The following is a 23002-nucleotide window of genomic DNA, read 5'->3' as shown; positions in this document are numbered from 1 at the left end:
GAGTGAGTGCGTGCATGCACACACCTGAGGGGGTCACATCCTGCCCGGGGCTGTCATTCACTGCTAGTCACCTATGGCCAGAGAATATGAGAAGGCAAAAACCTATTTCTACTGAATGCATATCCATTCCACAGCTTCCTAAGTGGAGACTCTGTGGAGACTCTGTGTGTTGGGAACGTGCTCTAACTCATTCCTACTTATAGGGAAAGTCACACAAACTTAAACACCAAGCACAAGGCCTGCAGCTGACAGAGACCAACACACAGCACTCTGAAGCAGAAAGGTCCTTCTGCTGGTTTTATATGTGGAAACTTAGAAAACTTTGCTACTAACAATCAAGATTCCTCCAGAAAGAGCAAACAAATGGAGTGTAAAGGAGAAATCAATGAACCACAATCAGTCTTTGGTGTTTGAGTCATTCCTTAGAATTTAAAATTTAAAGAGATGGCTCAGAGGTTAAGAGCACTGGCTGTTCTTCCAGAAGACCTGGGTTCAATTCCCAGCATCCACATGGTGGCTCACAATCAAATGTCACTCCATATCTGGGGATCCAACACCCTCTTCTAGTCTCCCCAGACACACATGCGGTGCACAGACATACATGCAGACAAAACACTCATATGCATTAAAAATAAAATCAATAAAATCTCGAAAAGAGGTCAGTTAGCAGACTCCTGGATGGCACTTATCCTAGCTTGTTTCCACCACCGTGACAAACACCACAACAAAAACAATGGGGGGAGGGTGGGGGGAGTGTCAGGGCAGGAACTGAGGCAGGAGCTGAAGCAGAGGCCACAGGGAAACGAGCACTGCTCACTGGCTTGCTCCCCACAGCTCACTGACTTGCTCCCCACAGCTCACTGGCTTGCTTTTTACACAACCCAGGACCGTCTGACCAGTGCTGACATCGCCCACAGTGAGCTGCGTCCTCCCACAAAAATCGCTGATCAAGAAATTGCCCAGGGACTTGCCCACAGGTCAATCTGACGGAGCTATTCTCAGCTGAGGTTCCGTCTTCCCAGGTGGACCTAGCCTATGTCAAGGTAATAAAAAAATTTAATTAGTGTGGGCCCTTGAATATATAATCAGTGTGGATTACTCCTCAATTACCTCAGATTTGGAGACTTGCAGCTATGGTATATAAAGTCTTTTTTTTCCTCTTTCCTTTTCTTCTTCTTCCTCTTCCTATTTCTTCTCTCCCCCCCCCCTCCCCTCTCCTCTCTCCCCCCCCTCTCCCTTCTCCTTCCCCCCCCCCCCCCCCCAATACAGGGTCCCTGTATCCCTGGCTGGCCTAGAAATTAGAGATTTATTAGGCTTCTGCATCTCAAGTACTAGAGTTAAAAGCCTACACCAGTAAGTATGGCTACAAAACTTAAAAAGAGCCAACTAAGCAACCGCCCCCAACAATGAGCATACAGAGAGCACACTCCGATCCACCTGTCCATCCTTCTCTGTGGTGCCTGAGGCACGTGCTCAGGAAGTACTCTGCAACCAAGCCCCAACCACTACACACACGCATGCACACACAATATTTCCAGCACACACATGTTCACCTTGACAATGCTCTTCACCACAGCTCAAACCAGTTTCAGCAGGTTGCTCGCTTGTCCTTCCACACTGGGGCACTGCCTTGCACTCTTCTACATCAAAACTCCTTCTGCCCTGCCTTCCATACAACACAGTCCCAGCCCTTTGTCCCAGGCAGTCACACTGGGTGAGAGCAGTCTACCTGCCCTATGCCATTCCTGAGAGGAGGCGCTGCTCTCCATGCCCCAGCCTCCCTGTCTTCAGTCTACAGGGGAGGCCAGGGATCTCTGAAGGCCTGTCACCACAATAAACAGGAAGGCAGGCTGGGATTAGTAGCTTTATAATGCTGTCAGCTATTTCTCTTGTCTTTACAGCAAGATCAGTCTGATAAGATGCCAGGCACGCAAAGCCTCCACCCACATTCTGAACCCACAAAGCAAATGCACTTTAGCACCGACTCCAACATGCGCTCCATTACTGCCTCGAAAGACGCTTGATAACCGGCTTCACTAGAAATATTATTCTGAGAGAACTTATTTACAAAACGTGTACCTGCCCACGTGGGGAGTCAAAAAACCTGCTTCACTGTACGCCAAGAGACTTATAAATCTTAGTGACCTGAATCACCTTGCTACAAAAGACACTAAATTCTTACAAGAAAACGAACCTCTAATGGCGTCTTACTAATCAGGAAGGGAGAAGGGCGGGTCAGTGAAGGTCTCAGGGAGAATTTAAGGCCGCAGTCAGCCAACAATCGCCATGTAATCTCAGCAGTTATTCAAGGAGCCTGGAGTGGTGTGCAGTGGTGGCTGAAGATGAGATGCTGCACCACCCATCACATCTGCCTAGGCAGCGGTGTGAGATGCTGCACCACCCATCACATCTGCCTAGACAGCGGTGTGAGATGCTGCACCACCCCATCACATCTGCCTAGACAGCGGTGGTGAACGGTGCCACCCATCGGCGGCGGCGGCCGCAGCGGAGGAGGAGGAGGAGGAGGAGGAGGAGGAGGAGGAGGAGGAGGAGGAGGAGGAGGAGGAGGAGGAGGAGGAGGAGGAGAGCGCCCAGCGAGGACCAGCGCCATGACAGCAGCACGCACCCTACACGGAAGTCACAAACTGTGCAGCTATTGTCTACATAATGTCCTGTGCTCGTGAAGGGGAAAGTGAGAGAGCTGCTGGACAGACAAGGAAGGGACGGGCCTGCGCCTTAGCCTAGCTAGTCCCGAATCTGAAACTCATGCTTGGGTCCGCTTCTCCAAGGTGTCCTGTTTTCTGTATTTTCTTGTGTTGGTTCAACATCTGTGTGCTATCACATCTCATGGTAGCCAGTTCACTACAAGAGCTAACTCACTCCAACTTCAGTCTCTGTATCTGTGTTCAGGGTTTCTCCAGGCCCATGACATGCACGCAGGCACTGAATGAGTCACTGATCTGCTGCTGTAAGAGACGCCATGACCACGGCAGATTACCAAAGGAAACGTTTAATTGGAGGCTAGCTGCCAGTTTCCAAGGCTGAGTCCATGACCACCATAGCTTGGCTGCCAACAGTCATAGAGCTGGAGCAGAGGCTAGGAGCTCATACCTGATTTACAAGATGGAGGAACACAGAGAGAACAAGACTGGTGTGTATGGGCTTATTGAAACCACAAATCCACCCCCAGCGATAAGCCTCCTGCAACCAGACCACACCTCCTAATCCTTCCTAAACAGCTACCAACTGGGAACCACACGTTCAGTTCAAGTATATGCAGGCCATTCTCATTTAAACCTCCACAGACACAGACTTTTGTGGGTTAAAATGCTCATAAATAACAGCAAAATGCAAGTTTAGAAACAGTGTCTGGGAAAGATCCTGTGTCCTGGAGAAGCGGGAGCCCTGCAGAGGGGAGAGCTGCATGGCAGAATATGGTTTGAAATGGGGTGCTGTGGCCACTTGGGCAGAAGAAACGCTGGATCCTGTCTTCTCAGAAGAGTGGAATAAGGCAACAAATGGGCAAATCAACACAATCAACTACCACAGGTTCACAGCAGGACCCAGGAGCAGTGGACAGGATCCACAGCTGTCTGCAAAGGCAGCTTGTCGGGCTTTTCAGAGGACCACCGCCTAAAAGCATAGATCAATCCATTAGGTAACCATCCAGAATTTGGCTGTATTTTGTAATATGGCTTAAAATTTTAATACTCTCTGCACCCCAACCCATGCATCTGGGAGAAGACAGTTTTCCCTGGGCTTCTTTACGCCTCTGCACGCCCAATCTTCTGGACACCGTGGTTTTGGACTGTTTTTGAAAATATCTGTGGGGAAAATGGGCTTGCAGACAATAAGAAACTGTGTCTCTCTGAAGAAAAGAGTGGCCTTCATCCATCAAATAAGACTCATGGATGACCAAATAAGATGACCTGAATTCCTTCCTATCCTACCCAGTTTCCACCAGGGACCCTTCATTATCACACTGTGAAAATGGGACAAGACAATACCAGCGCTCTGACTACCGCTAGTGGCTCTGGGCTGGGAGTCCGTATCTTTGGACAGAACACGTACAGCCTGCAGGCGAATTTAACAGTGTACAAGTACAACAGGATTTCCGTCCCTCCACAGTGTTGGCCATGTTGTCTTTGGGAAGCTGTAGAAATGGCTACTCTGATCATCTTTGGGTATTTTATAGTTCACAGGAGAACCCGGCTAAGAGTCTCAGGGCTAAATAGCAAAAAGGATGGGCGACATCAGAATAAAAAGTTCATGTGTCCTAGAATGTCAAATGAGATGCTCTAAGTGTCCTTTCAGGTATAAACCTGGAAGCTTTGAGTCCTTCTTCCCATTGCTATCCTGAGCAAGCACAGACCACTAGCCCTCTGGAGTGAGGAGCTGCTGAACCACCATATGAAGTACCTGAGTTCTACAAGTTTCTTGAAAGCAACATTGTGGTTTTGAAAAAAAAAAAAAAAAAACCAGCCTCCTGAAAAGCAAACCACATTTACCAAAACAGGAATTAATTATAGAGAACTACTTCCCAGTTCACACACGTACTGCATCTTCTCCTGTGGAGGAAGGAAGGGCCACTACCATCATCCTCCTGTGAGGGGCAAGGAAATACAAGGGCTTCACTAAAAACACATGGAGATTTCAAACTGCTAAATCAGAAGCGTATTCCTGAAAGTACACACAGTGAACATCTGTGTGGTTGTTCCTGAGGTAACTGGTTTCCACGAGTGGGTGGGATATAGTGATGAAGGCGGGGAGAAAGGCAGGAGATAGGATACAGATGGACGGACAGATGGACGGACGGACAGACAGACAGACGGACAGATGGAATATGTGTGTGTGTATCAGTCTTAGTGACAAGGAAACGGTCTTGTATAGGAGGAATCACCTCTGGTATAGGAAGAATGGATATTCTCACTTTGGAAAAACAGGCTTCCCCATCAGGCAAAGATCCTAGAGATTTTCTCAGTGACAAAACAAAACAAAATGGTCTGGCTCCCAACAAATCTACCTTCAGAGCTCATATTTGTAAAGTGTAACAAGTTAGCAGGTTGCTCGTGATTCCAGCCCAGCCCAACTGACCTCAGCATCAGAGGCTGCACTTTCAATAGGTTCCTGTAGGCTGCACTTTCTGCATGCCATCAGGTTCCCATGTCAGAAGAGCACAAACATCTCTGAGAGGTGAAATGGGGCTGGAGCCTTTGGACTTTCCAGGGTCCTTGGGAAACCCCACAGCATTTCTGCAACAGAGCAGATTGGTCAGCTTTGCATACCACTGGCAACAAAAGTCAATTCCAGGGTATGGAACACAGGGGCAATTTAAAACAATAGCAGTATGGAAGGGACAACAGTGTCAACCAATGACCACTTATTAGAAATCACTAAGTCCTCCATGTTTACAGATACTTGGCTATATATTACTGGAATCGAATTGAAAGTCTACACAGGAACCTCATTTGAGCAGAAGCTTACATGTTAGTGAAATGATCTCCCGCCAATCCGGGAGATGCACAGCCTAAGCCTTGTAGAGCTGTCTGTCCTGGCCACGTGTTTGAAATGCTAATAAAGACAGAATGAAATACTATTAACTGTGCAGATTCTGAGAAATCCCTTTCTAAAATGAAGTGTTCGGAGGGGTGACTCCAGGGCAAGCTCCCTGTTTCTCCCCAAGTTCACATCCAGGACTCAGAGTGGAGAGCAGATGACCCTGACGAGGTCACCAGGATCTGTGGGGTCACGCAGGGGTCGTCTGACAGGAACGTGGTGGCTTGAAAGAAAATGACCCCCAAAGCAAATGGCACTATTAAACTTTGTTGGAAGAGCTATAGCCTTGTGTCACTGTGGGGCGGGCTCTGAAGTTGCTTCAACTTCTCTCAGTGTCAGTCAAACCACTTCCTGTTGCCTGCGGGTCAAGATGTAAGAACTCGCAGCTACTTTTCCAGCACCATGCCTGCCTGCACACCACCTTGCTGCAAGCTGATGATAGCGGAGTAAACCTCTATCTAAACATGTGAGCCACCCTAATCAAATGTTTTCCCTTTATAAAAGTTGCTGTGGTCATGGTGTCTCTTCATAGCAAAAGAAACCCTAAGAAAGTGCCTATTGGGAAAAGTCTGGAACACACCACATTTGCCCGTTACTAAGAACCCATCAGATGCTGCCCTGGGGACACCGGGAAGGTTGTAACACTGCCTGCTCTCCTGAAGTGTTCAGGCAGAGCAGGGGTCAGAGAAGCCATGCCTGGTGCCAAGGGGCAGTCTGCCCATGACCCCTCACAGGAACAGAGAAGGAAGCATTAAACATCTCCTGAACATCAGGAAGGCTTCATGGAGAAAGGGGTGAAGGGATCCTTCTTCCATGTCATTCTCACCTCTTCACACACAGGCCGTGTGAGATATGACTCTCTATGGCCCTAACAATCCATGGCACATACAGGAAGACAATCTCAGAAAGGTGACAGGGATTTGCTTGAGGTCATGTCTAGACAACACACTGGAGATCACAGTCCTGAGTGGAAATAAAACAGCAGAGGAAGAGCCCATGATCTGAGTTCAGAGGACTCAGGAGGCAGACCATGGGCTAAGGACAAGGACAGCTACAAGGGATCATAATCACATACAGGCCGAATGCATGACACTGGTTGCTCCTCAGGCAGACCTGGATTCCAGGACTAGTGCTGACATTTGTTGGCCATAGACGTGTGTGTGGTATCGCCTCCTTAGGCACAGGATGGAAGCGCATGGCCCCATACCCCAGGATGGCCGCACACTCCCAGGGCTGGTGCCCCATGGGTGCATTCATTTGTGCCCGAGTCATCCCTGAGATCTGACGTCCTCAGCAAAAGAGGGGCAGACAGTTAATAGGCTGAGGTAACAGGTGGGAAGCACACACCTGAGATGAGCCCTGCAGGAACAGTAACACACGTTGCTGTGTTTCTGGACCAGACCTCCCTTCTGGTAAAGCTGTGCACTTTTCTCACCAAAAGCCAAAAACCATGCAGTATAAATGCTAATTTCATTTTTTACCAAAGGTATCAGAGTTCCATAGGTTGTATGCAAGAGAGGAAAGCCAGTGAAGGTGTTGTTCTATTTTTATAACTTTTCTGTAGATACTAAACTATTCCAAGACAAAAACTTAATCTTTGGTTATGAAAAACACAGACAAACACTTAATTACAGTCACACACCTAAGCATCCAAAACTCAAATGAAAACTCCTGCTTGGTTCATAGGCAAGAAAAGCTGTCCAAGGTTATACCCATGTGGTAGTAACCCACAGCACCCATTGGACAATGTGGTCCGTGTGGTAGTAACCCACAGCACCCATCAGACAACGTGGTCCGTGTGGTGGTAACTCACAGCACCTATGGGACAACATGATCCATGTGGTGGTAACCCACAGCACCCATTGGACAACGTGGTCCATGTGGTGGTAACACACAGCACCCATTGGACAACGTGGTCTGTGTGGTGGTAACCCATAGTACCCATCAGATAATGTGGTCCGTGTGTGGCGGTAACCCATATCACCCATCAGATAACGTGGTCTGTGTAGTGATAAACTCCTGCACTGAAAACGGGCCTTCAAGAAATACTGGTTTACCAATGAGATTCACTTGACTTCTTCGAGAAAGGACCTTGCAGGCTACACAGTTTTTTCTGACTCAATCCTGCTATCACCGTGAAGAAAAGGCAGCTGAGACAGATCATGAGGAAAGAACCAGGTATGCCTGTGTCACAATAGAACTTCTCTACAGAGCCAGCTAGCCTCAGGCCACAGCCACTTACGCTGGATTGACTGGACCTCGTGAGTCTGTTTCATGAGGGGAGGAGATGAAATACCACAGACTTCCCAGATTTGAGAGACATCCCCTTCCTGCTTCTCCCTCTACAGTGGTGGTTCTCAATCCCATAGGTCATGACCCCTTTGGGGGGAATCTTTCACAGGGGTCACATATCAGATATTTACATTATTTCATAACAGTAGCAAAAGTACAGTTAAGTAGCAATGGAATAATTTTATGGTTGGGGTCGCAGCATTAGGAACACTAAGAACCACTGCTCCACAGAGACTGGAGTGGGGCCCAGTGCTGAGCGCAAGGTTGGAGCCTGGATCTTACCTGTAAACACCTAGCACTTTCTATAGCACAGCTAATGTTCCCTGAGGCTATTTCCCATTGGTTCTCTTGAAGAAGGGTGGTGGCCAATTATCAAAGCCAGCTGGAAAGACAGTAACTTGCTCATCCTGCAGCAGGTAGGCAGAGAAGTGGGGAGGGCATGGGAGGCTTCAGAGAAGATGAAATACAGTCACGTTTAACACAGTTCTCAGGCTGGAGGATGCTGGGCATCCCTCACGAACCTCCTCCTGTAACAAGAAAGGCCACAGCCATCCCCTCACATGGACTCATACGAAGTTCATTCCCAGAGCTAGCATACTTGGTTTCACCATAAGAGAACTGTTTTGAAGTTACATCTCTGACCAGATCTTAGAGAATGACCTCATTTCCTTCCTTCTGAATGATCACTGTGGAATCAGCCTGAGGGGTAAAAGGAGCTTACTAGCAGAACAGAAAGGAACAGAAGCTTCATTGCAGAAAATTGCAGACCATTGGAAGCTGGGGGTTGCAGCCCAATAGGGTTCTTGATGAGTGATGGAGGAGTGTCTATGTGTTACTTTCATTATTAATAAAGAAAACTGCCTTGGCCCTTTAAGAGACAGAAAATTAGGTAGGTGGAGTAGACAGAACAGAATTGTGGGAACAAGGAAGTAGAGTGGGGGAGATGCTTCAGGCAGTCGCCATAGGAGTCTCCATGCTGCTCCTCTCCGAGATGGACGCAGGTTAAGATCTCTCCTGGTAAGCCACACCTCGTGGTGATACCCAGATTACTAAATATGGGATAAAGCAAGATATGAGTATTAGCCAATAAGAGGCTGAAACTATGGGCCAGGCAGTGTTTTAAAAGAATACAGTTTCCGTGTAATTATTTTGGGTAAAGCTAGCCGGGTGGCGGGACATGGCCCCGCCGCTTCCTTCTACAGATGAGAATACTTCCACCAGCTCAATTCCTGCGTAGAAAATAGCAGCTACCTGCAGGAGGCAGGAGGCCATGCATAGTAACCACCCTGCGCTTACTCACCGAGCTCACTCTGACAACTGTACCAAAGAACTAGTAGGTGAGGCTGGGACTCGGTGGGTCCCAGGCCTTGGTCATGTGACACATGACTTTTCTCAGAGATCTCCAAACATCAAGGCTGGGACTGCTGAACAATACAACCAAAGGTCAGGACCCAGAGCTGCTCAGAGGCCAGAGGTCATCTCCCCAAGATGCTTGTGGACAGATTATGAAACCAACACAACAGGAACTTGGGGCCAAGCGTAAGAAGATCATATTAGGTTCTCAGGGTTAGCAGACTCCCAGCAGGTGGCTGCCGAGAACTCCCAGGAGAGTAGTCCCTGGGCTCAGTAAATGGAGTCCTGAAAGCTTGCCACTGTAGGGGGGCAGGTGTTCTCCCTTGCCTTTTATGGATAATCTCGTAAAGCTCAGGTTGCTTGAATAAGCTACATAATCTTTTCTAAGACCTTTGGAAGAAGAAGAAAGGGGTACAAAGCCAGGTCTGTGCGACTGGAATCCGTGCTTTTCCAGGCGAAGCTGTGTCCCCGCTGGTAGAGAAGGCCAGTGAGCCTCGGCGCTATTGACTGGAGTCACAGCCAACCAACCCACAGGCAGGAAATAACAACAATCCAACAATGGCATCAAAAAAATTTTTTTCTTAGCCAACAAAAAACAATGAAACTCAAAGGAAAATCAAAGTCAAACAAGATTTAATGTAAGATTTATTAATTCTTTGGAGTCTTAAGCAGTAGAAATGCTACTACGAAATTCAGATATGTGTCTTTATTTTCTATCATGGGATTTAAAGCTGTATGGATTATCAACATTCTGAAACTCCCCAAGCTTTGGAGTGTGGAGTGGCAGAACTGCAGAAAGACATGAGTTAGGTATACCTAAGAGTCACACACAATGCAGTTATCAAAACCACTCGCAAAGGGCCGTGGATAGACATTTACGGGTGACTGATGGCCACATACCAGGGCCCTGGGATTAGCTTCAGGAGCTTCACTGAGCTAATGGGAGACAAGCTACACATTCCTTAGAGAAAGATTACGGATGCTGCTCTTTTGGAGTCATCAGGCCCAAGGAAGGGACAAATGCACATAAACCGCTGTGTTTAACAGAACAATGATCTCCCCACTAGACATAAAACATGCTGGACATCTTTTTGTTTTTCTTTTAGTTTTGTTTTTCAAGACAGAATTTCTATGTGTAGACCTGGCTGTCCTAGAACCCCCTCTGTAGACCAGGCTGGCCTCGAACTCACAGAGATCCACCTGCCTCTGCCTCCCGAGTGCTGGCATTAAAGGTGTGCACCCCTGGCCACTGGACATCTTGGAATGGGCAATTCAATGCTTAAGAGGTCTATCACTCTCCCCTGGCGTCTTTCTAAATCTATAAACATCCTTGCCCTTCTTACGAAAGCAATGAATGGTTTAACTGTGATCAAGAATCAAATGTGAAAAAGAAATCTATTTTCTTTTTAACAGTGGCCATAACACAATGGAAAATATACTATGGCACCACGTAGGAGCGACTGACTGAGTGCCCTGGTCTACCAAGGACTAGGGCACACACAGGTGGGGCAGGGGCCTGTCACTTAGCAGTAGACAGTGTTCTCGGCATGTGCCAGGCAATAGTGTGAATCCTCAGCACCACACAAAACAAGGCAAACAAAAAGTTCAAACAAAGCAAAGCACACGTCAGCAGAGAGTGCGGTGGAGGCCAGCACTCAGGGAGGCCGGCACGGCGAAGACAGAGTCTGCCTGGGACTTTGGTAGCTTTAGTGGTTGTGCCAATTTTTCAGAAATCTGCTAACCGATTCTCTTTTCTGAACTTCATATACATCATTCGTGTATTATTGTGGTATATTAAACCACATGTCATACCTAAGGAGTATTTTGATATTGCCAACAAAGTTGTTCACTTTGATGAACTATAGTCCCGGCCAAAACTCAAGGAATTTGAAATGCCATGTGGCTCTCTCTGAGAAACCCCTAACTGCCCAATTTAAAGGAAATTAATTATTTAATTAAGAATAAAAATGAAAAAATCTTATTATTTCCTTAATAATAAAAATGGTAGGCTGAGCCCACAGCTAGTCAAGATGTAGAGAACAGGAACTGTGGGATGTTTAGCCTGAATAAGAGCATATCAAAGTGCTCCTCCCAGGCTCAGAGGTCACTGTAGAGGACAGAGTGCACAGTGTGAGAAGAAATTGTGTCCTCTGACACAACAGGGCAGCTGGGAGATGAACTCCCACAACTGTGGCATCAAATATATGCCAAGACAAACGCCAGCATAGAGGGGCGAGGTGGGCATGAAGTCCCACCCTTACCTGAACTACTGGCAACATACAGGGGCTAGGAAAAGGAGGGTCAATTTGCTTGAAGGATGCATGTAGGTCCTACTATGTCAACCACATTCCAGTGGATGGCCACACACCTAAGGGAATATGAGCAGCACAAGTAGACTTGATGGCTTCTTGTTTGTCTTAGGAGGACGTAATGTTGGGTGGGTAGGAATGAGAGCAGATCCAGCAGGATTGGAGGAGGAGGTATACATGACCAAATTACATTATAGGAAATCCTCAAAGAATAAAAATATTTTTCAACCGTGAGCTGAAGAGATGGCTTAACAGTTAAAAGCATGTTTTGAGAATATTTTACTGTCCCCAACAGCCAAAACCAAGTGTCTCAGCATGCAGGAAGCAATCCCTGCCCTGGAGCCTTGCTAGTGCCCAGAATGAGAGGCACCACAGATGCCAACAGACCTAGACAGAAAAGAACCACCATGGACACCACCATCTGAAGTTCACAGAACAGGAGGCCGTGTTTTTCTGTTAGCGAACTAGTGGGAAAGCAGAGTGTAAGACCTGGAAATTCTTACAGATTTTTCCTGTGCAGGGACCTAACAGGGTCACTTGTCAAGGCTCCGGCTCCATCAATTATAATAGAAGAAAACCTGTTTAGAGAAAACTAGTTTACTGGGGGAAATGACTTTGGGACATTCGAAATGCCTGACCTATGATGTCATGTCCTCCAAGGAGTCTGAGCCAGCAACTCTTCATTGGCAATGAAGTCACCCATCACCTCACAAACGTACAGGTAAGTAATAGCTTTGGATTGACTGACTTCAGTGAATAATGCCCACAAGTCAGACACATCAGCAGAAAAACAGGAAATCTAATTCTGCTGCATCGTGTTCCACCTGCCAGGTGCTGCATTTACACACCGCCCAAGTAAGAGTCACAGCTGCTGTGGGTTTCCCTGCCAATCTGCCTTCCAGTGGCCACAGGTAAGGCATTTCTGTGTAACACTGCAACGGGGTCCTGTGTGGTCACATGCAGCTCCACTCTTCAGGACCTGGATCAGAGCTCGTTCTGGAAGGTACAGTCAACACCTTAAGCTGGAAATTGCTTCTTAAAGCTTGGTGTTGAGTTTTTAATGGCCCCACAGAAACTCTGGTGTAAAAGACACTTAGTCAGCATGTACTAAGAGCCTACTACAGTTGGTGCTGCAAAGCTGGTGTGAAGAAATGGAGGGAGAACAACAGATAAGAAATAGCAATGGAAACTAAATGTACAAATGCCAAGGAAATCTATGAGGAGGAAACAGACTGATGCCGTGGAATGCCTGCAGTGTGTGGGTCTCAGCTTCCTCCAATAGGAAGGACAGAAACCAGACGCAACAGTCAAAGAGATATATGGTGATGTACAGAAGGAAACGGGGACTTTAAAAGGAACTTTATTTACGAATAACTATGCCAACAGCACAAAAAGACCCATGGCATATAAGATCCAGTTCCTGTTAGCGAGGAGTCTCTGATCAACAATTAGACACACACATACCACGTAAGTGTGAAATGAAACAAAAGAGCAGATACTAACACTCAGAGGCACCACTGTGTCAGTGCCAAGTGAAGATGATCAAGAGAAAAGGGTCAAGGCTCTGATGTCCTAGATGTGAAGATGAAGCTGGACTCTGAAGACATCGCAGGCTGTCTTGAGCAAACAGGCAGAGAGGTACCTAAAGCAGGAGAGTCAAGTGTGCGGAAGGCATGCGGGCCATGGGGAGACCAATAACTGTGCCGCTCTAGAAGAACTTAAAAAATATTCCCATGAATACATGGATGTCCCAAGCAGTGCTCACACAGGTACACAGAGGAACAGGACTAGACGCTGGGGGGGAGGGGAGCAATGTCAAGGACTGTCTAGCAGGTGGGCAAGAGGACTAACTTCTGTCCACAGCACAGCAGGGTGACTGCCCAGCTGCATATCCCAGAACAGCCAGTGTAGACCGGTTGGAACACTACCCCCACTGATAATATATGAAGTGATGAATATACCAATGAGTTGATCTGAAACATTTTATAGACATACTGAAATCCCATGCTATATACAATAAAGACATATGACCATTTGGAGTCAATTAAAAAACATTAATAAAGCAGGGAGAACCCATTTCCCTTGATCTTCTTCCCCAGAGACACAGCTTATAAGCAACACAGGCTAGACACAGGGAAAGAGGTCCAGAGGTTCAGGTCACCGCTTCCACCCATCACCTGAGACTATGCTAGAAACGCCAGCTTTCCTGCATCTTTGCAGGCCCACTGAATCAACATCAGCTGGTGGTGGGGTCCAGGACGGTGGGGGCATTTTAAAAAACTTCTTTCTCAAACAGAGTCTGCTAAGTACAAGTTCTACAACTGAGCCACACCCCCAGCCTGGGAATATCGGTGTTTCTGAGGTGTGCTCATTTGAGAATTCATCTGTATATTAAAGACAATCTGAGCTGACAGAAACGCATAAACAGAGTGTGTGTGTTTGCGCGTGCACATGCATACATGTGTACATGTGAAAGCCAAGAGTTGGGTGTTGTTCCTCAGGAATCATCCTCCTTGTTTTCTCAGACTCTCTCACTGACCTGGAACCAACAAACCGATGAAGCACGGCTGACTGGCCAGTGTGTCCCAGATATCCTCCTCCTGTCTGTGCAAGCAGTACCTGACTTTTTTATGTGGATTCCAGGGATTGAACGAGGGTCTCCTCATGCTTCCACAGCAAATACTTTACCACCAACTGAGCCATCTCCCCAGATCAAACAAATCCTTTCAAAAGTACACTGGAAGTTCTCCCATACTTAAGAGAAACATATTCCAAACTTAAGAGTACAACATAAGAAGAAGATAAAAATGCAAGCTTCCATTACAACAAAATCTTCCCCTGCTTGCTCTACATCTTCCCACCTCTCCCACTTTAGCGCTCAAGGCTGGAGTACTTTTTGTGACATTTTCCAACGTGTATGGAAGGAAACCAAGGAATGCATTCCTCACTTGATTTATGACCAAACACATCCAGTTCTTTTTGTCTTGGGCCCGAATGTGTCGTGAACTGAACAGCAGCTATCCCATGGCTCATAACGTCACTTTCCTGCAGAACTACAAGGAAGAACGAGGGCTAACCAAACTGTTCTCCACTGACTCTGAAAAGCACTCACTGAAGGAAATAAGGGAGGATGTGAATTTCACTGAATAGCATACAGACTAATCCTAACTCGAGTGCAGCCAGAATTAGACAGTGGATGCCACGGCAACATCAAATGGGACTTTCATGCTGATACATGCTTAAAGGTGACGAGCATATTTCATGATTTAAGTCCAGAATACACAATCTCTACACAGAAAATGAAAATAATCTTGGATGGGGTACGTATGCATGCTTGTGCATGTACACACACACACACACACACACACACACACACACACACCCCTCTAGAAAATGAATCTCTAAACTTGGGAGTTTCACTGATTTTACGTCAGTTTTCAACATCTTCAGGTCACCCCAAAATTTCAGCATGCCAAATTCTTCCAAGTCTTTCTTAATACTTAATAAGATGATAATGATTTCATTTGGATCCAGCTGAGGCTATAAAAAGCCAAGCACTGTGAGGAGCACTTTCCAATCCATTTAAAGCCCCAAGAATGCCCAGCTAGGGTCAGAGACACCATTATCTATAGTCTGTTTTAAGCAATCTTAGTTTAAAATATTTTAATGCTCTCTAGGTGAATTATAAATATATTTTGGATGTATTTGATTGAGTAATCAAGGTCTTACAATTATTCATAGATCCACTGTGTTCTCTCTGAGCATACAGACACCCTCTGCAGGCTCAGACCCACCCTGTTCTGCAGTGGTTCCTCAGGTTTCATCCACACTGTATAAGAAAACCCCACACATCCAAACAAGCTCAAGGCTTTTTGTTCGTACATGTATCATTTGCTGCAGTAGACCCGGGCTGATCTACACGAGCTTAGCATTACGGCAGAGGAGATAAAATCAGACGTCAGTTACCACGTCTCCACCAGGCAGGCTACTATGCAGTAAAACATAACAACCAGAGACTCGCCTGCCCGAAATGCCACTCAAGGACAGTTTCCAGAGACAGCCTGTAGAGTGCAAATGTCCTCACCATGCTGTTTGCACTAGAGAGACTACGCTGCGAGGAGGAACACTGAACTTCCCTTCCGTGACCCCAGACTACCACAAACTGCACTCAGATCAGACTGGAAGCTACACTCTTACCCACGAGCCTGGAAACGGAAAGAAACTATTCAACAAAGATTTTGCTTTGCCTTCTCCCTTGGGGAACCACCACTGGTTAGCGAGCGTCCTCAGATCTAATGGCTTGGATGCTTGCTGGCCAAGGCAGTGATGGCTTCTCTTTCTTTAGCAGCACACCAAAGCACAGCGACTTACGTAGTGGGTGTCCAGTCTCCACTGGCCCCTCCGTCTGCTGGGAGGTGGTTCCTCTCTGGGCCAGAGAGCCCATGGGCAGCTGAAGTTGTGGGAGATGGAGTAGACAGAGAATCCTGACTGCTGGGGGTGTCCTCCTTGAGAGGGCTGGGACCGTCACCTAGAGGGAAAAGAACAGAGAAGAAAAAAATAACTCCACTAATAATTACATGGCATTAGTTACCAGTCAGTCATAGTATTTTCAAAATTACATTTATAATTCGGCCAGAGAGTGTGTGGCTAGCCACCCTTTGAAGGTTTGTACCTGTGAATTTATTTTCCTTCCTTCCTCTCTCTTCGTCTCTTGCTCCTTCCCTCCTTTCCTCCCTCCCTCCCTTCCTCCCAATAATGACAGAACTGTTACAGTTTGGATAGGGAATGTCCCTGAAGACCGATCAGCAAACAGCCTGGCTCCCATTTAGTGGCACTGCTAGATAGTGGTGGGAACCTTAAGAAGCACAACTTTGTAAAATGTTTACTTGGCCACAGAGGGTATGTCCTCAAAGGGGACTTTGAGATCCCAACCCCTTCGTGGCAGCCAAGAGGTAACAGCTGTTTCCATCACATGCACCCTAATGCCTCCCACAGAACAACTGGGTCCAATTAGTCCCTAAAACTGTGGACCAAAGTAAACTTTCTCTCTGTGTAAGCTGGCATATCACAGGTATCTATTATGGTAACAGGAAGCTGACTAACACATAGATTATATCCCATGAAGAGTGAAGAAAAGAAAATAACCAAAAGACTGAACGGAAAACAAGCACCTTGTGTGCAGCCATGATAAACGCTTAACCTGCAAAGAACCCAGACAAAGCCATGACAGCATCAGGGAGAGCCCAGGGCAGCACAATGGCCAAGCACAGCCCAATCCGTATGCTCTAGTCACCTGCTCATCCTTTCACACTGAATACACGGAAAAGGGAATCCACATTCTGAGCTTCTAGCATGGACTAGATTAATATTCACAGATGGAGGAGCTCCTGTTTCCCTGTGAACACTGAAGGACAGCAGTGTTGGTTCCCCGCAGTACTTACAAGGGATGACTGGAAGCCACAAGAAAGAAGGAGGTCCTACATGTGGCTGTGATTTACACATTTTAGGAAACATGTTTACTATTATGTCATCAGCTGGTGTAGAAATAAAAAATCAGAGCCGATCTGACACAGACAGCTTTTTCTCTCACCAGGCCTTTGTGTTTTCACGGTGGCCCAGGGTCTGTAAAACACACCGGAATGCCCCAAAACAGAGCTGTTCTTTCTGCCCAAAGAACTTCTATTGACACAGTACCAACTTGGCCTTGATTTTCCAGGTCAGAACAACTGCCCAACACTGCCCTAGCAGCAAATGGAGGCCCAGAACCTCGGCCAACAAAAGCTGCAAGTGTATTGAGAGCTCTGTATCCTGCGTCCTGGCGCAGAGCACACACAAATGCAGGGTCAGATAGAGCTCACTCTGAGAAAGCTGCTTCAGAAGACTTGCCGTTCCTCCCAGAACGAAGCAGAAGACAATGCTAGGCCCTGACTTGACTGGACCCTAGGCTAATCTAGCATCCTAGGCATGCTAGTCTTGAAAACTGAGTGTAGAAAATAAATCTTTCTGACCCCTGACCCAACTCAGAACTAAGGCTAAGTGTCTTAGAAATGAGGTCCAGAAAAGCTTCACTGGGGCAGTGGGCACTGGAAATGGTGGAATGCGGAGCAATGCCTGGGGAGACACAGGAACAGAGAAGCGCCCTGCATAGAAAGTGAAGCAAGCCTGGACTGAGTGGCCAGCTTAGAGTAGATGCTCTCTCTGGACGGTGCCTCCCTGTAAAGTCTCGTCCTGTCCCAGTCTCAGCCACATTCTAGAACGATTGCTTCACTTGTCTTTCAGCTAAGTCACTTTGTCGATAGCCCTTCAGCACAAACATGTTTGCAATTGGAGAAATTCAGCCCTAACAGTAGGGCCAACTTAGAGGCAAGTAAACCAAATCCACTATTAAAACATTGCTTCAATCCCTTTTAGAATGGAGCTCCCTTTCAAAGCACAACCGCCTCTTCCTTGGTTTGGAAAGCTCAACTCCAGTTCTTTTCCACACAAGTACAAACTGTCCCTCAGTCAGTGCGAGCTGCCACCCCACAAGACTGAGTGCGGCTCAGCTGGGTGTGGTAAACACACCTGTGAGTTCAGGACTTCAGGAGCCTGAAGGCTGAAGAGTTTCACATAGATATCCAACCTGGGCTACGTAGTCATTTCAAGCCTAGACCACATACAAGACCAGAAAGAGGGGGCTCAAAGATAATTTCTATGGCTTCAATGTGAAATTACCCCCCCTCCTCCTCCACAGATAGGTTTGTGTGTATGAAGCTGTCATGAAAGGTTATGGAGCTTTTAAAAGAGGGCGCCTCGCCAGAGAAAAATGGTCCACTAGTGACCACTCTTGAGTTTTATGGTCTAGTCCTACTTCCAGCCCCTGATGCTTCCTGAGTGGGAGCAGGGGTACCAAGAACCTAACCAGGTGCTCCCACCACCTGGTGCTTCATGCCACCTAGATGGACTGTGTATCCCTTCAACCGTAAGTCCAAAGAACTCATCTCACCCCTTAGGTTGCTTCTTGCCAGGGATGTGGCTGCAGCAACTGTATAAACATCGTCAGGTAACCAATTCAAGCTCAAACACAAGTCCACTCTGGCAGCTCCTGGTGAGAGGGACATACGTACACGGTTGTTCCCTGTCTCACCGAGACTGAATTCTAGACTGGTGTTCTTCTAGGCTCACCAACTGACTCGGGGCGGGGCTTACACAGCAAGGGCAACTGTGGAGTGGCTGGGACCAGCTTCCCTCCCGACGCATTCCTACCAGGAAGGGCTGTAGATGAGAGGCAGGTTTGGGGAGCCTGGGAGCCAGGGTCTAACGTTACTTTAAAAACACTACCAGATACAGCAGGGCATTTGCAGTTCCTCTAATCCTTTCCCCAGACAGACTGACACAGTACTGGACTAAGAGCCCTATGGGCAGTCCAACAGTGGCGGTCTGAGCCCTACAGCGAGGGCGGCATGGTAGGAGAGACTGTGCCTGCAGACTGAACAAAGGGAGGCACCTCAGGCTACTTTCTCAACAAACAAAATTCCTCTCCCCATCTCTACTGGGGAATGAGTCCGTCTGCTGGACAAAAATCACTGTTACAAGAAAGACCAAAAATTACAACCATTACGTGTGTCAACAGTCAGGCTTATCACCATTTCCCAAACTTCTCCTAATAGCGTGGTCATCAATATATTTGCATGTGGAAGACAGAGGTCAATTCCAGGTGTTAGGCTCAGACACCTTTTTCTCCTTTGATGTGGGGTCTCTCACTGGCCTGAAATGCAACAAGTAGTCTATGCTGGCTGGTCAGCTAGCTAATGGGAATGCCCCTGTCTCCACCCTCCCTGCTCTGGAATCACAAGTCATGCCACCATGCCCAGATTTGTTTGCAATGTGTGTTCTCGGATGGAAGTCAGATCATCAAGCTTGCAAGTAGTTCAGTTATCTTCCAAACCTCTGTCCTCAATGTTCTCTAGAGCAAGTGTCTGAAATCTTGAGATTAATCTACAATTAACAATTAGGATAAGATGCTTTTTTGCTCATTTTGCAGGACTATGAACAGAACACACCCTTACCGAAGGGCCACAGCCACAACCACACTGTGGTCGCTTTCATCTCTCACTTTTTTAGCAACCTCTACCCTCTGGTGCGAGTCACTGTAGGCAGAGACACCCGGGCCCGAATAATTACACAGAAACTATATTAATTAATATAATAATTATATTAATATTGTTTGGCCAATAGCTTAGGCACATTTCTAGCTAATGCTTATATCTTAAATTAACCCATTTTTATTATTCTTTGTATCACCACAAGTCTATGGCCTACCGCTAAGGTTCTGGCTGGCAGCTGGTGTCATTTTCCTTTGGCAGCTACATGGCAGTCTCTCTGACTCCGCCAACTTTCTCTCTATATCTCTGTTCGGATTTCCCACCCAGCTTTACTCTACTAAGTCATTGGCAGAAACAGCTTCTTTAATAACCAATGGTAATAAAACATATTTATAGCATACAGAGGGGAATCTCATAGCGAGTCACCCTTTAATGGGCATCTACAAGCAGTCCTGTGAATAAAAAGAGCAAAAATGGTACTACAAGACTTTTGTTTTGAACAATCTCCAACACATAAGGAAACAGGCAACATTCAGCTTAAGCCCGACCTCTACCAAACACTTGCCAACACCTGCCTGAACTCTCCTCTCTCAACTAAAGCAGCATCAATTTGGCATTTTGCTGCTGAATATGACTTCAAGACCTAATCTAGTCTGCCACCCAACTTTCATCATGTATGTTTTGAGGGTGGAAACCACGTCTCAGGCTTGGTAATCCTTTACAGGTGCACTGTGTTGCCAAGGCAAAATTTGAGGAAACACAATGGATGTTCTGCTACAAGAAATATCATGGATATGAAAGGCACTGCCTCTAGGACAGAGCAGAGAACAGAAGAACTAAATTCTTCAGTGTATTCTAACAAAACGGGCTGGTGGTTTCCACTTCTCAGCTGCTCCGGTCTAAACCACAAGCATCTCCAGTTCCTGCCCTTCTGACTCCTCACCAGGCGCAGCAGGGATGAGGCTGTACAGTCCCAGCATCAGCCCCCGGCCCAGTGGTGCTCACAGGTTGAAGCTGGAGACAGGAGACAAACAGCAAAGGTGACATTTGCATAATGAGACTTTCTAAGGGGCCTTGAGACTTAGGAATAACAAGTCTCAAAACCTGCGAGTAGGAGGGTTGGAAGACACGTGGGAGACTGCAGCAGAAGCAAGGAGAAATTACTGCCAGACTCTCAAAGAACAGAGGCTCTGAGAGAGAAACAGAAGGTGGAAAGAGGTGAGAGAACGGCAGCTTTTCAGAGCTGTTAAGTAGTTGGATTTGGCTGGAGTCTGGGGGCAGAGGCGGAAAACAGGACTCTGCGTGCAATACTAGGGCTCTGAATTCACCTGCTGCTGGAGAGATGTTCCTGCAGAAATTACAGCGAGCAACACGACCCAGAGAATGGATCCACGAGACATCCAGACACTGCAGTCGGCAAAACTCAGCAAAGACAGCGAGGATGAAAAGAAGGTGACTCACACATTCCCCTAAAAACTAGAAAGATATGCCAGAGAAACGTGCATTGCACTCGTTAGCCTGATTTCCTTCTCTTGCAGGGCTGAGGAATGAGGTCTTACATGCTGGGTAAGTGCTCAGGCACCAAGTGTCTTAGGGTTGCAATGAAATGCCATGACCAAACTCAAGCTGGAGAGAAAAGGGGTTATTCAGCGTACATTTAAATGCCATCGTTTATCATTGGAGGATGTCAGGGCAGGGGCTCAAAAAGGACAGGAACCCGGGGGCAGGAGGTGGCAGAGGCCATGGAGGGGTGCTGTTTCCTGGCTTGTTCCTCAAGGTTTGCTCAGTCTGCTTTCTTACAGAACCCAGGACCACCATCACCCACAATGACTGGGTCCTTCCTATCAATGACTACTTATGAAAATGCCCTACACATTTGCCAATAACCAGATCTTATGGAGGCATTTTCCCCACTAAGGTGACTTCAGCCTGTGTCTGAAGCTCACATAAAACTAGCCAGCACCCCAAGTGGCAGCCCCAAGTGGGTTTGATAATGAGCTAAGAATACGATCAGTACTTTACTTTCCGAATCAACGAAACACGGAGACTGGCAGAAGATAAGGAAAGGAAAACTCTTGAAGACCACAGCTCTAGCACAGCCAATGCTGGCATGAGTGAACTCTACCCTCCGTCAGCTCTTCTTCCTGCTGACTCTCCTGTCCCGGTGACGGCCATTCCTCACCTGGTCCCTCTGCGTGTGTGACAGAGCGGAGCGAGGCTCCGCACCGCTGCCTATCACTGCCCTCTATTCTCAGTCTTCCTCTCAAAGTATTTCCTGGCAGTAGAAAAATCAGACCACTCCCTGAGTCCCTTCTTAGCTCTTTCTCACAAAGCCTCCGCAGTCCTATGAGTGCTGGGAATGAGCTCTCTGCAGGAGAAAACGCTTCCGTGTTCCTCACTCATTGTTTCCTCCGATTTTATCTATTTATTTTATACCCCAGCTGTAGTTCCCTCTCCCTCCTCCCCTTCCAGTACCTTCCATCCTACCTCCCATCCACTCCCTCCCCCTTTCTGTTAAGAAAAAGGCAGGCCTCCCATTGACATCAACTAAAAAACATGGTATATCAAGTTGCAGTAAGACTAAGCGTCTCCTCTTGTATTAAGGCTGGGTGAGGTGACACAGTATAAGGAATAAGGTCCCAAAAGCTAGTAAAAGAGTCAGAGACAGCCCCTGCTCCCACTGTTAGGAGTCCCACAAGAAAAGCAACTATCATACATGCAGAGTGTCTAGGCCAGTCCCATGCAGGCTCCCTGGTTGTCAGTTCAGTCTGTGAGTTCCAATGAGCTCAGATTAGTTGATTTGGTGTTTTCTTGTGACATTCTTGACCTCTCTGACTCCTACAATCCTTCCTCCCTCTCTTGAGCAGGATTCCCCGAGGCTGGCATAATGTTTGGCCGTTTCGTCACCATCTGTTTCCACCAGTGGCTGGAGGAAGCCTCGCTGATGACTACTGACTGGGTTAGTTAATCCACGGGTACAGCAGAGTACTGTTAGGCATCATTACCTTGACCTTTTTTTCCTCCCAAATCATATCTGGTTCTGTTCTAGGTCTCTTAGCCACAGCCTCTGGGTCCTGGCCCTCCAGGCAGTGTCATGGGTGGGCTCACTCTCCTGGCATGGGGCTCAGGCTGGACCAGTCATCAGTCGGCCACTTCCACAATCTCTGTGCCCCCTTTACCCCAGAACATCCTGTAGGCAGGACAGACCATAGTTTGTGGCTGGGCTGGTGTCCCAGTCCCTCTACTGGAAGTCTTGCCTGGCCACAGGAGATGGCCGGTCCCTCGCTCTTAAATACCTGGATGGCATATTAGCAAAGAGCAAAAGGGAGAGGACAGAAGAAGAAAAAAGAAAGAAATGAGGATATTGACTTAGTATTTAGATTTAATTTACACAGACATCACAATCAC

The 23002-nt window shown here is 47.2% G+C and overlaps 1 protein-coding gene across 3 annotated transcripts in view; it reads right to left on the bottom strand.

The window, feature by feature from the left end:
- Arhgap10 (Rho GTPase activating protein 10) overlaps positions 1–23002 on the bottom strand; it is a 254919-nt gene that overhangs the window by 8285 nt on the left and 223632 nt on the right. For all 3 annotated transcript variants that reach the window (XM_042054222.1, XM_038312528.1, XM_038312529.1), the window contains exon 20: positions 15882–16038. In XM_042054222.1, the coding sequence (XP_041910156.1) occupies positions 15882–16038 (157 nt within the window). The remainder of the gene's footprint in view (positions 1–15881; positions 16039–23002) is intronic.

This window comes from Arvicola amphibius, chromosome 15, assembly GCF_903992535.2.
Source record: "Arvicola amphibius chromosome 15, mArvAmp1.2, whole genome shotgun sequence".
NCBI classification, from domain to species: Eukaryota; Metazoa; Chordata; class Mammalia; order Rodentia; family Cricetidae; genus Arvicola; species Arvicola amphibius.
Note: the sequence above shows the minus strand (reverse complement) of the source record. Positions and strands in the feature narration are given on the sequence as shown.